The sequence below is a fragment of the Pecten maximus genome, chromosome 4, assembly GCF_902652985.1.
Source record: "Pecten maximus chromosome 4, xPecMax1.1, whole genome shotgun sequence".
NCBI classification, from domain to species: Eukaryota; Metazoa; Mollusca; class Bivalvia; order Pectinida; family Pectinidae; genus Pecten; species Pecten maximus.
Window position 1 is genome coordinate 12,684,715 of NC_047018.1, and position 12,612 is coordinate 12,697,326.

At 36.8% G+C, this 12,612-nt stretch overlaps 1 protein-coding gene across 1 annotated transcript; it reads right to left on the reverse strand.

Moving 5' to 3' along the window:
- Positions 1-1,576: 1,576 nt before the first annotated feature.
- Positions 1,577-8,312, reverse strand: LOC117325274. Its single transcript, XM_033881385.1, has 5 exons — positions 7,957-8,312; positions 7,305-7,471; positions 4,614-4,798; positions 3,723-3,849; positions 1,577-2,881 (listed from the first exon to the last, which is right to left on the reverse strand). Exons 1-5 carry the CDS (start codon positions 8,066-8,068, stop codon positions 2,621-2,623), a joined length of 852 nt encoding a protein of 283 aa, XP_033737276.1. The 5' UTR covers positions 8,069-8,312; the 3' UTR covers positions 1,577-2,620.
- Positions 8,313-12,612: the final 4,300 nt, after the last annotated feature.

Consider the following 12,612-nt stretch of genomic DNA (forward strand, 5'->3'; position numbering starts at 1 on the left):
TCATAGTCAATATGAATGCCAACTGAAAGCCGTTCAATGCTTAAATAAAAACTTCTGATATTACGTTGTTTGACCTTACCCTAGTCATATACTGAAGGTATTGCAAACGTGTCACACAGACAGGATATATACGTACGTGTCATATACAGGATCTTACATGTGTGACACAAATATAAGATCTTACACACCAGGCACACATACAGGATCTTACACACGTGTTACACACTGTATCTGACACACTTGTCATATAATACTAGTGCATGATCTTATATGCGTGTTATACATACATAGCCATCTTAAATGCGCATCATACATACAGGATCTTACACACGTGTCCTTAACCAGGATCTTACACGCGTGCTATTCTAACAATGATCTATAGATGTGTGCCATACATATATGATCTCTACACGTGTTTCACATATACAGGATCTTACACACATGTCACACACACTATATCTGACACACGTGTCACAGACAGGATCTTATACGCGTGTCATATATACTAGTACAGGATCTTATACGCGTGTCATATATACTAGTATAGGATCTTATACGTGTGTCATATATACTAGTACAGGATCTTATACGTGTGTCATATATACTAGTACAGGATCTTATACGCGTGTCATATATACTAGTACAGGATCTTATACGTGTGTCATATATACTAGTATAGGATCTTATACGCGTGTCATATATACTAGTACAGGATCTTATACGTGTGTCATATATACTAGTACAGGATCTTATACGTGTGTCATATATACTAGTACAGGATCTTATACGTGTGTCATATATACTAGTACAGAATCTTATACGTGTGTCATATATACTAGTACAGGATCTTATAAGCGTGTCATATATACTAGTACAGGATCTTATACGTGTGTCATATATACTAGTACAGGATCTTATACGCGTGTCATATATACTAGTACAGGATCTTATACGCGTGTCATATATACTAGTACATGATCTTATACGCGTGTCATATATACTAGTACAGGATCTTATACGCGTGTCATATATACTAGTACAGGATCTTATACGCGTGTCATATATACTAGTACATGATCTTATACGCGTGTCATATATACTAGTACAGGATCTTATACGTGTGTCATATATACTAGAACAGGATCTTATACGCGTGTCATATATACTAGAACAGGATCTTATAAGCGTGTCATATATACTAGTACAGGATCTTATACGTGTGTCATATATACTAGTACAGGATCTTATAAGCGTGTCATATATACTAGTACAGGATCTTATACGCGTGTCATATATACTAGTACAGGATCTTATAAGCGTGTCATATATACTAGTAAAGGATCTTATACGCGTGTCATATATACTAGTACAGGATCTTATACGCGTGTCATATATGCTAGTACGCGATCTTACACACGTGTCATCCTTACAAGGATCTTAAAGAAACAGTTTTCAAACTGTCATCATAAAACTACCGTCTGTCCCTCTTTCTTTGATGATGTCACAATTAATCAGTTTTACGCCATAATGGTTACACTCGTGTTCAGATAAGAAAAAAATGACACGGCATTTACTCTTTTATAAAAAATATTTATTATGTTAATATTAATACAAAATGCAAAAGACAAGGGTTATTATATAGATCATAATTAGACAATGATTGCATGTTAACAAAGATGCGCGTTCATTATACTGCCAGTATCAGATATAATATATATACATTAACAAAAGCATTTAACATATCAATTAAAGCGCCTGTCTTCTTATCCATGTAACGAGGATTAACCATAAGTTATCAGAGAAGTAACCCCAGAACGTTTAACGTCATAATTCAGAAGTTATCCGAGAAGTAACCCCGGAACGTTTAACGTCATAATTCAGAAGTTATCAGAGAAGTAACCCCAGTTTAACGTCAGAATTCAGGTGCGGGTATCTGCAGGTCGTGTCAGTGGCACTAACGGTTCAGCTATAGTAGATGGAATCAGGAACTCTTGTTTGGACGTCTGTTCAGATTACACTACGACATGATACAGGTCACAGGTATGTAGATCCCGAGTAAACTGTATGTAAAACATACAGAAAAGGTACATGTGGCTTGCACTACCTTGATATTACCAAGCCTGATCTGAACGTTGATATTACCAAGCCTGATCTGAACGTTGATACTGCCAAGCTTGATCTGAACGTTGATACTGCCAAGCTAGTGAATAAAAGTGGCTGTATTTGAGTCTATAAACAGACGTTGCCCAACGATTACGATAATCCACCAACAGTCATTAGAGTTTCTTCTTTTTCTGAAAGATTGGTTCCCAAGAAAATAGTTCCTTTTTTTGTTAACTGCCAGGCTTTGCGTGATACTCAAGGGAATACAAATATGGACACTGCTGTCTTATTGAGGTACCGAGCCAAAGTATTTAAATATGCCGGCTTCACTCCCATGTAGTTACACTTGTCTGTACCGTTTTAAAGCTACGTTTTCTCTATACTTAATATTTCAACTCGATACTACAATACTGTATATTATACATGAACAATAAGATTAATTCGTATAAAAAACTTAATTCAAGGCAGTTTACCGGAATAATATACAACATGGGTTTATCAGTTTAAAATTGCACGTTTATCCGGCGAAATTGCTGTTAGTGAATCTGTTTCCTTGGCGCTGTTGTTGTCCATTCTGCTGGAAACCGCCATTTTGGAAATTCTGGTTGCCTCCTTGGTTTGGATTGAAGGTATTTCCGCTGCGCGCGATAAAAGCATTGTTCCAATTGGTCGAGTCTGACCAAGCAATGACACAACAGGACAAAGGTGCTCCGGCATTTCCGGTCTGTAAGCTCATGGAATTTCCGCCTCTTCCGAGATCATCCCGACCCTCGTGCAACTGAAACCCAACAAACATATTGATCTTTAACATTGTGTTTTCTGGGGAAATCTCAGGAGAAGTCGTCGATCATATGTCTGTTTCCATAGATCAATACGACACACGCTGCCAACAGAACAGATTTATCGATAGATGACCAGTCTACTACAGTCAAACTTCGATGTTTCGAAGTTCAAGGGACTTGCAGAAAAACTTCGATAGAGCGGGACTTCGAATTATTCATGGTTGACAATAGGTCGACTTTTTTATGATAATGACCAACAAAATAAAAGATACTTTTCATCCATAAATCATTTTTAAATTTGGTCTGATTATTAATTAATCCTATGGTCAGGAGTAGACAACACACGCTATCGTTATCCCTATTGTCAGTCGGGGCTTTTGTGGGAGATGTGTGAAATCTTGCCGCGGGGGTCACGACAAACACCTGTCCAGTGGTCAGTACAGGTAAATTTTTTGTTCGTCAAGAGATGTCAATTACCTATAATTACATAGCTAACGGGCCATGAAAAAAGTTCGATACATCGAAAACTTCGATTTATAAAAATTCGAATCATACATAGGTTCTTTAGTAGTGTTATATAGTGAAAAAATTCGGGACCAAGCAAAAAGTTCGATACATCGAGAACTTCGAATCAACGAAGTTCGAATCATCGAGGTTTGACTGTATTGTATCCTGTGTTTATTATTTGTAGCCAATTGACTAAAGAGTTTACCGGAAGTAAAGTTAGGACATAGATCATGCAGATACTACATGATTATGAAAAGTGTGCCCTATCGATGTTATCATTATTACTGTGAACATTTTATCGACCAACGTTTTGACCCCGGGGTAACTTACCACCACCGCCCTGCCTAAGACGCCCGTATCCCCGAGGAGGTTCATCAGCGGGAACACCATGTCCGAGTCTATGACTCCAGCGTTAGATTGACGAAGGTTTCCCATGTCACCCTCGTGAGCGTTCCCTCTGTAATCAAGACACTCATAGATTAGTCAAAATAACCACATATACATGCATCCGTCACTCAATTTTGATGAATTGACGACTTTCCAAGACGGAGACAACATAGGGAATTGATTTCTCGAAGTGTGCAATGGCTTCAATTTTGATTCTAAGATTGTTTGAAATCTGCGCTTTATCGGTTAGGTAAGAGGGAGATATGGGATGCTCATTGTAGGTGTTCATCCTATCTCTAGAGTCTACATACATTCGAGATGCCAACTTCTTTACTGTACTAAAACACCTTATAGAGAGGGTTATACAGGTTACTATATTGCTAACAAAGAGAAGGAAACCTAAAACGATACGATACACTCACCAATACGTTTAAACGAATAAAACATCGACAATTACATACACTGTAGATTAAGTATAATTAACTGTATAGATATCTATATCCTATATATATAAGGCTTGGTTACGTTTTACTGAATCATTTGATGTGTTACAGATGTCAACCTCTAATTGGAATCCCTTACATAAACATTCTAAATAACTGTCCAGGCCGACAGACCGACTATGGTAAACGAAACAACCTAGCAACTGGCGAAGTCATGTAGGCGACAAAACTTAATATAACAGCTGTTATCGATTAAAATTCAGTATAACATCTCAATAATTGTCCCAATTACGGTTTGTTATGACTAATAACTGGGAAACCAATTGAAGTATGTGTGGAATGCTATGGTCAGAGAAGTCGCACTGAATATCTATGTTTTGACACAACTTACGTTCCAAGATTATTTGGGGATCCGTGAAAAGAAAACGTATCCGAGTCGAAATGTGGACCAGTCGCGTAGCAGCCACGTCCGACATCGCCATACTCGTGGATGTGGATCCCGTGTTCTGTATCGCTCATCAGACTTGGCGGTAAACCCACAACCTGGACGCGAACCCGTGTCGGACCTCCCGTTCTCTGTTGATATAAATACAGATAAATATTGATATAAATACAGATACATATTTATATAAATACAGATAAATATCAACAGATAAATACAGATAAATATTTATATAAATACAGATAAATATCAACAGATAAATACAGATAACGATTGATATAAATATAGATAAATGCTAATATAAATACAAATAAATATTGATATAAATACAGATAAATACTTATATAAATACAAATAAATATTGATATAAATACAGACAAATATTGATATAAATATTGATATAAATACAGATAAATACTTATATAAATACAAATAAATATTTATATAAATACAGATAAATATTGATATAAATACAGATAGATATTGATATAAATACAATTCAACTTTCTTGCATTTTATATCCACACAGAACTCATCATTTATCGGACTGCAAACAATGTAACCAAATAAATAAACAAATATAATTTTACTTCGTGTCGTGCATACTAAAGTGAAGTGTGGATGATTGACATCCCCGACTAGCTACACACGCATGTATCAATATGATGGAGTGATTTAACATGCCATCACTGTGATGGAGTGAAAACGCAGATTAATATTACTTTACACACTGTATGTCACCCTGATAAAATGTTACCCACCCTCTACCGACTCGGCTAGGGAGTCATGTCACTCTGATAAAATGTTACCCATCTCCTACCGACCCGATTAGGGAGTCATGTCACCCTGATAAAATGTTACCCACCTCCTACCGACTCGGACTAGGGAGTCATGTCACTCTGATAAAATGTTACCCACCTCCTACCGACTCGGCTAGGGAGTTATGTCACCCTGATAAAATGTTACCCATCTCCTACCGACCCGATTAGGGAGTCATGTCACCCTGATAAAATGTTACCCACATCCTACCAACTCGGCTAGGGAGTCATGTCACCCTGATAAAATGTTACCCACCCTCTACAGACTCGACTAGGGAGTCATGTCACCCTGATAAAATGTTACCCACATCCTACCCACTCGACTAGGGAGTCATGTCACCCTGATTAAATGTTACCCACCTCCTACCGACTCGGCTAGGGAGTCATGTCACCCTGATCAAATGTTACCCACCCTCTACCGACTCGACTAGGGAATCATGTCACGCTGATAAAATGTTACCCACCTCCTACCGACTCGACTAGGGAGTCATGTCACCCTGATAAAATGTTACCCAACTCCTACCGACCCGACTAGGGAGTCATGTCACCCTGATAAAATGTTACCCACCTCCTACCGACTCGACTAGGGAGTCATTCACCTGATCATGTACCACCTCTGCTCACCTACCAAAATCATGTACCTTAAAAATGTTACCCACCTCCTACCGACTCGACTAGGGAGTCATGTCACCCTGATAAAATGTTACCCACCTCCTACCGACCCGACTAGGGAGTCATGTCACCCTGATAAAATGTTACCCACCTCCTACCGACTCGGCTAGGGAGTCATGTCACCCTGATCAAATGTTACCCACCTCCTACCGACTCGACTAGGGAGTCATGTCACCCTGATACAATGTTACCCACCTCCTACCGACTCGGCTAGGGAGTCATGTCACCCTGATAAAATGTTACCCACCTCCTACTGACTCGACTAGGGAGCCATGTCACTCTGATAAAATGTTACCCACCTCCTACCGACCCGACTAGGGAGTCATGTCACTCTGATAAAATGTTACCCACCTCCTACCGACTCGGCTAGGGAGTCATGTCACTCTGATAAAATGTTACCCACCCGGCTAGGGAGTCATGTCACCCTGATAAAATGTTACCCACCTCCTACTGACTCGACTAGGGAGTCATGTCACCCTGATAAAATGTTACCCATCTCCTACCGACCCGATTAGGGAGTCATGTCACCCTGATAAAATGTTACCCACCTCCTACCGACCCGACTAGGGAGTCATGTCACCCTGATAAAATGTTACCCACCTCCTACCCGACTCCGCTAGGGAGTTATGTCACTCTTATAAAATGTTACCCACCTCCTACCGACTCGACTAGGGAGTCATGTCACCCTGATCAAATGTTACCAATTATATTGTGATTTACGTAAAATGTGATTTCGCAGAGAAAGCAAAAATGCCTATGCCCGGCGCACAATAACAATAACTAATACTTAAATCACTGTAAATACCATACATTAAATAAGTATTCACGGGCATATATAATTACGTCCAGAAACTCTCATCACATTTCGTTATTTACTGCATAGTCCTAACATATTATACTCAAGGTATACAACTTTTGTTTCTGCAAAAAAATGTGTTTATATTAAGGAATGGGACAATACGTAACATTGGGCACGCGACAATGATTTTTAAGATAAAATGTGAATTAACGCGTTTTTCATATTACTAAGTTCCATGTGTTTTATAAGTTACGCGCAATGGTTTCTTGGAAACTCTTAGCTACATGCACATGGTCTGTTATTGTTTAGGACAAACGGGGTTTTAAGATAGGCTTGGTTCATTGTACTTACTGCCTGTTGAAAGTCAACTCGTCCCCTGATGTTCGAGCCCGTCTCGTTGAAGTAACAGGTGCCGTATACAAACAAGTCTGCTCCTGCCAGAATCCCGTTTTGCTGGAATACTGGGGGTTGTCGGCCGTTTTGACCGACGTCCTCTATCGGTCCTACCGGAATCGGCTCTACATGATAAAGGATTTCAAGTTAGGAATTTATAATCCATTGTATTTGCATTAGTAATTTGTTTTACCTTTTTAAGTTATGATGCACAATCGCTTAGCAATTATATTGTTTATGTAATTATTCGATTTTTTTTTTATAAAAAATACATAAATAAAAACGCAAAATTAACATAAAGGAAATGAGATTACGGCATTCCGTAGAAACCGAGTTTCGTAAACTTCAGCATTTTGGTGATGTAATCATTGTAGAAATATCGAAAATGTTTCTAGGCTTAACTGATTAGGATGATCGTTGTTATTATGAAAATGGGAAAAGTCGCGTGGCATTATATTAAGATAACAAATGATAATAATGTATCAAAAGTAGAAATAGATAAATAAATAAAATAAATAAATAATATAGACGTTGAAAACGACATTAGAAGTCTTAAAGCATTTTCTGTTGATTTTTTATATAACACGAATGTTACTTATTCTGTACTTACGAAAGTTCTGACCGGGAATTCTATTATTTATGTTAGGTCCAACGAAAGGTGGCTGAAACTGACCAATGGTCAGTTGAACCAAAGTTAGACACAAATACACTGCCAGTAACATATCTGGAATTCAGAATTTCAGATGGGTAAGTTGGGTACAAGGCACGCCAATTAAGATTGTCCTCAACGGTCCTGATGGTCACAGAAAGTGTTTGAAATTTCCACACGGGCGCCCTACTGGGATCTGTGTAGTGGTGTTCGGGTAGGTTTGATATATAAGTATTGAAGGGGTGTTTGTATAACGGAAGTTAGATGCGTAGGAAAGTGACACTGCCGTGACAGTTATGACGGATCAGGTGGTCTACCGTCATTCGGGATGCCTGTCCAATGATCATATTCGAACCTTTCAAATACGGTGACGTCATGACCCCCGAGGCACGACCGGGTAGAGATGTTTATATCACTACGTCATTTCAGTAACACTGAAACATATGGGCCATGGATCCAGGAACGTTTCTTTACTAGTAAATAATGTACGTAAGGAAATTTCGGAACTTAATGGTTTTTTTGGTGGCAAACTTTAAGGAATGTTTATGAAACTTGGTTTCGTATGTAAACGCTTATCAAAGGATACCGACATTTTAATTAAAACTATTTTGTAATACCCTGTGGCGTATTAGGACAACTACGAGAACTATTTAACACGTATATGTAGGGTCCACTTGTACGTATAATTATTATCGATACCCAGGTATCGTACTTAAATAAAAAGTAATGTGATAGATCATTTGCCTATAACTTTCCCAATGACGTTAGCACTAAGAAGAATTTTGCCCAAATGTCCAGATATTGGAACTTGCTAAAGTGCAAAATGACCTTCCTAATAATATTTACAATGTCTTAACACATATTGAAGTAATGTTTAAAGAAATAGAACAAAGGGTCATCATAATGACAGAGGTTCGTTACATAGCAACGATTTTCAGATTCAAACATTGCTTTGTGTACAGGGAAAACAATTTTAGGAATGGAGGAATCTGTTATGTGTTTTAATGTTCGGCTTTTTATGTCTTAGAAATGAAATTTTGTTATATTTGATACAACATCTACGTGCCTGATAAAGTGGTGTCGATGTGTTTGAGAGATATAGATTTATTCTTCAAATTGTGTATTTATGATGTCGAAGAATAATGATAACAGTGTAGAGTATCTCATGGTGAATTTGAATGTGAACTTTTAACATGTATTTTTACTTTTTATCCTCCTGTATGCTGACGACACAATCTTATTTCAGATAATCCAGGTGATTTACAAAATCAACTGAATATGATTTTAGCGATTATTGTAAAATATAGAAGTTAAAAGTAAATACTGGTAACACAAAATGTATGTTTTTTGCGAAGATAGATTTTTAAATGGAAATGTTTTCAATTTAGATGGTGAAAACATAGAATATGTAGAAAAATATACGTACCTGGGAACAGTGCACGTGCTCTTTTAATGATGCTAAAAATAATTATAACAAAAGAAAACAAAAAATGCTATGTATGACATTTTAAAGAATGTATGGCGCATATTGGCCTGTTTCGACTTGAAATAAATATTAAAAACTTAGTTTTTGAATACAAACTAAAAATCTATAACATATAAAAAGTCTTATTTGCGAAAAATTTGTTTGTTTGTTCATTAATGACCGTAAAGTGTGAGGTTACACAAATATCAAGACTATTGAATATTTCCATTTGAAATTGTATAAATTACTGTTGGGTGGAAAAAAAGTACACCCAATTGTATGGCATGGTAAACTTGATATATGTCCCCTTTCAGTAGAAGTAACATCAAGAATGATATGTTATTAGTCACGAATGCTACAATCGAAAAGAAGTAAATTGAATTATGTCATCTATAGCATGTTATATAATGTATCATGTTTTTGTTGTTGAAAAAAAAACAATTCCTTACTCGAGATTTCATTTTAGCGCTTGGCGCGTGACAACTCGACGTGTCTTATGTTAAAAAAACGCAACACGCCAACGCGACAACACTTCCGGGGGGATCCCCCTCTCTCACGTCACCTCCATCACTTCCGGGGGGATCCCCCTCTCTCACGGCACCTCCCCCTCTCTCACGTCACCTCCATCACTTCCAGGGGGATCCCCCTCTCTCACGGCAGCTCCAATAAAACAAAAGCAAACTGCTGCTGCTGGCATAAACCAATTAGAGGATTAATCGAAAAGAGGAAACCGCGATAATGGAACACAACTGCTGTAGAAGTAGTGTTCATTCAAATTATAGCGTTTATAATATCAACCAACATACAAACTGTTTAAAATGAATGTGGATTGACAAATGTATGGAAATTCCAATGTTTGGGAATAGGTAACCCACAACATTGGTAAAACTATCTGTAAAACAAATATTACATGACCAGTTTTTACAAGAATTTAGCAGTGAAGTTGTTTTCCCTCTTAATATGTTTGTTACAGAATATATACAAAAATAATTGAGATTTTGAAAATTATTTAGAATTATTAGATGACAATGAGCGATTTGTTTGTTTGTTTGTTTGTTTTTGTTTAACGTCCTATTAACAGCCAGGATCATTTAAGGACGTACCAGGTTTTGGAGGTAAAGGAAAGCCGGAGTTCCCGGAGAAAAACCACCGGCCTACGGTCAGTACATAGCAACTGCCCCACGTAGGTTTCGAACTCGCAACCCAGTGGTGGAGGGCTAGTGTTAAAGTGTCGGTACACCTTAACCACTCGACCACAATGAGCGAATGTCGAATGTCATTGTGTACATTTAGAGCTTGTTATCATAAACTTACGGTGGAAACTGGGAGATGGGAAAATATAGAATATCAAAATAGAATTTGTCATTATTGCAATACACATGAAATCGGAGATGAATTCCACTTTTTATTGAAATGTCCTTATTTGAATACGGAAAGAAAACTATATCTAGATAAGTATTATATGACCAACCAAATGTTATAAAATTATAAAACATAATATAAATGAACACAAAAAATGTCAAAAAGTTAGAAATTTATGTAGATTTATAAAAAAAAATATGTTTCAAAAGGTCCCATGATCTGTCCTCAACATCATCAAATTTGCTTTGTTTGTACGTATACATTGTTGTAAAGATGTTTTTCTCTGTAATCTAATTTTGTGAAGAGAAATGAAATGAAGTTTGAAAATTTGAAAAGTGTAATAAAGATATTGAATCTTGTCTATTGTTACGTTTTCTATTGTTAACTGTCTATCTGTTCATCCAAGTCAGAACCTGTTATAACTTGTCCATTGCTGCCACAGCGACCACGACAAAAACAGACTACAAGGTAACAAAACTGGGTATATTAAAATTTTACTTTTGTAAATTACAATAATAACTGCTATAAGTTAGGATTTGTGTTTAATGATACATTTTTGTATGTTAATATAATAGAAAATCTGTTTAATCCTTGTTTCTATGGAAACAACAAAATACATTTAAGTAAGAATTTGAATTTGATTAAATGTTAATATGACATAGCTATATACAATGTACGAAGACCCACATTCTTAATGTCGGCTCTACGTCATTGGTTACGTGGAGACATCGGGAGAGTGACGTCACGCATACCTGTGATGCACGGTGCAATCAACGCTCTGACCAAACTTTTCGCTTTTATCAATCCTATGTGATAGTACCTTATTATGATTTTTGTCAGGAGTATGTAAGAAGGCACCACCGTCACAGTACAAATCTTTCCTCGTCGTGATTTAATCTGGGAGTCTATTTCATTATCATAATTTTATGACGTCATATGTAATGATATTGCCCTGAAGACTATTCATGTGATATGAACAGGAACGTCTTCATTACACATCACGAGGCGACACACATTTCTCTTCACTGTTTTATTATTTACTCAAAGGTAATGTACGTACAAGTTTAAGAAGCAATGACAATGAAAATTGTTTATTCTCATAAACAGTGCAGAGAATATAAACATTAACAAATGGATAACAATGATACATGGTAAAACAGGATGGACATTAGTATTGTGAATTAATTATCTCATTTATCTAAATATTATATTTGAACAATGAAATAAGTTCATTTTGAGGTAAGTAATTGAATAATGTATGAAATTTAAATGCATTTGGTCTATTATGATAATATCTAGACATATATTTCCGTCTGCTATTGAGTATAAGTTGCTGATCACAGTTAAATAAATAATGAAATTGGTTCGCTATTTCTCTTAAATTACATAAAGTGTATATTTTATTTTCACCCGCAACGGAACTTGAAAACAAAAAATTGTAAGCATTGATTTTAACATATTAACACGTTGTTGAACACGAAGAGACATATGAAGGGAACATGACTATTAGAGAATAGACATCCACCAGACTAGAATATCGTGAAGATCATGAAGAACTTGTGTAACAGGTGATTGTGATATATATTAATGTAACTCGAGACCAGTCTAACTTGTCATTAAATAACGTAGGGAAGTTACCACATCTGTTTCAAGTGGAATTTATAGTACAAACCAGACCAGGTGTTGTAACATACGTGTACAGTTTCAGTCGGGTATGGCCCGTTCAGTTTATCATAAATTCTGTCCACTAGGTGTCGCTGTGGCGCTCCATACGTGCTGCCGTCTTGTAC

Coding starts and splice junctions, on each gene's coding strand:
- LOC117325274 (XM_033881385.1), bottom strand. CDS start 8,068: ATGTTACTGGCAGTGTATTTGTGTCTAACTTTGGTTCAACTGACCATT. Junction 4,799..7,304: donor GAGTTGACTTTCAACAGGCA/GTAAGTACAATG, acceptor TTATATCAACAG/AGAACGGGAGGTCCGACACG. Junction 2,882..3,722: donor TCTTAGGCAGGGCGGTGGTG/GTAAGTTACCCC, acceptor GTTGGGTTTCAG/TTGCACGAGGGTCGGGATGA.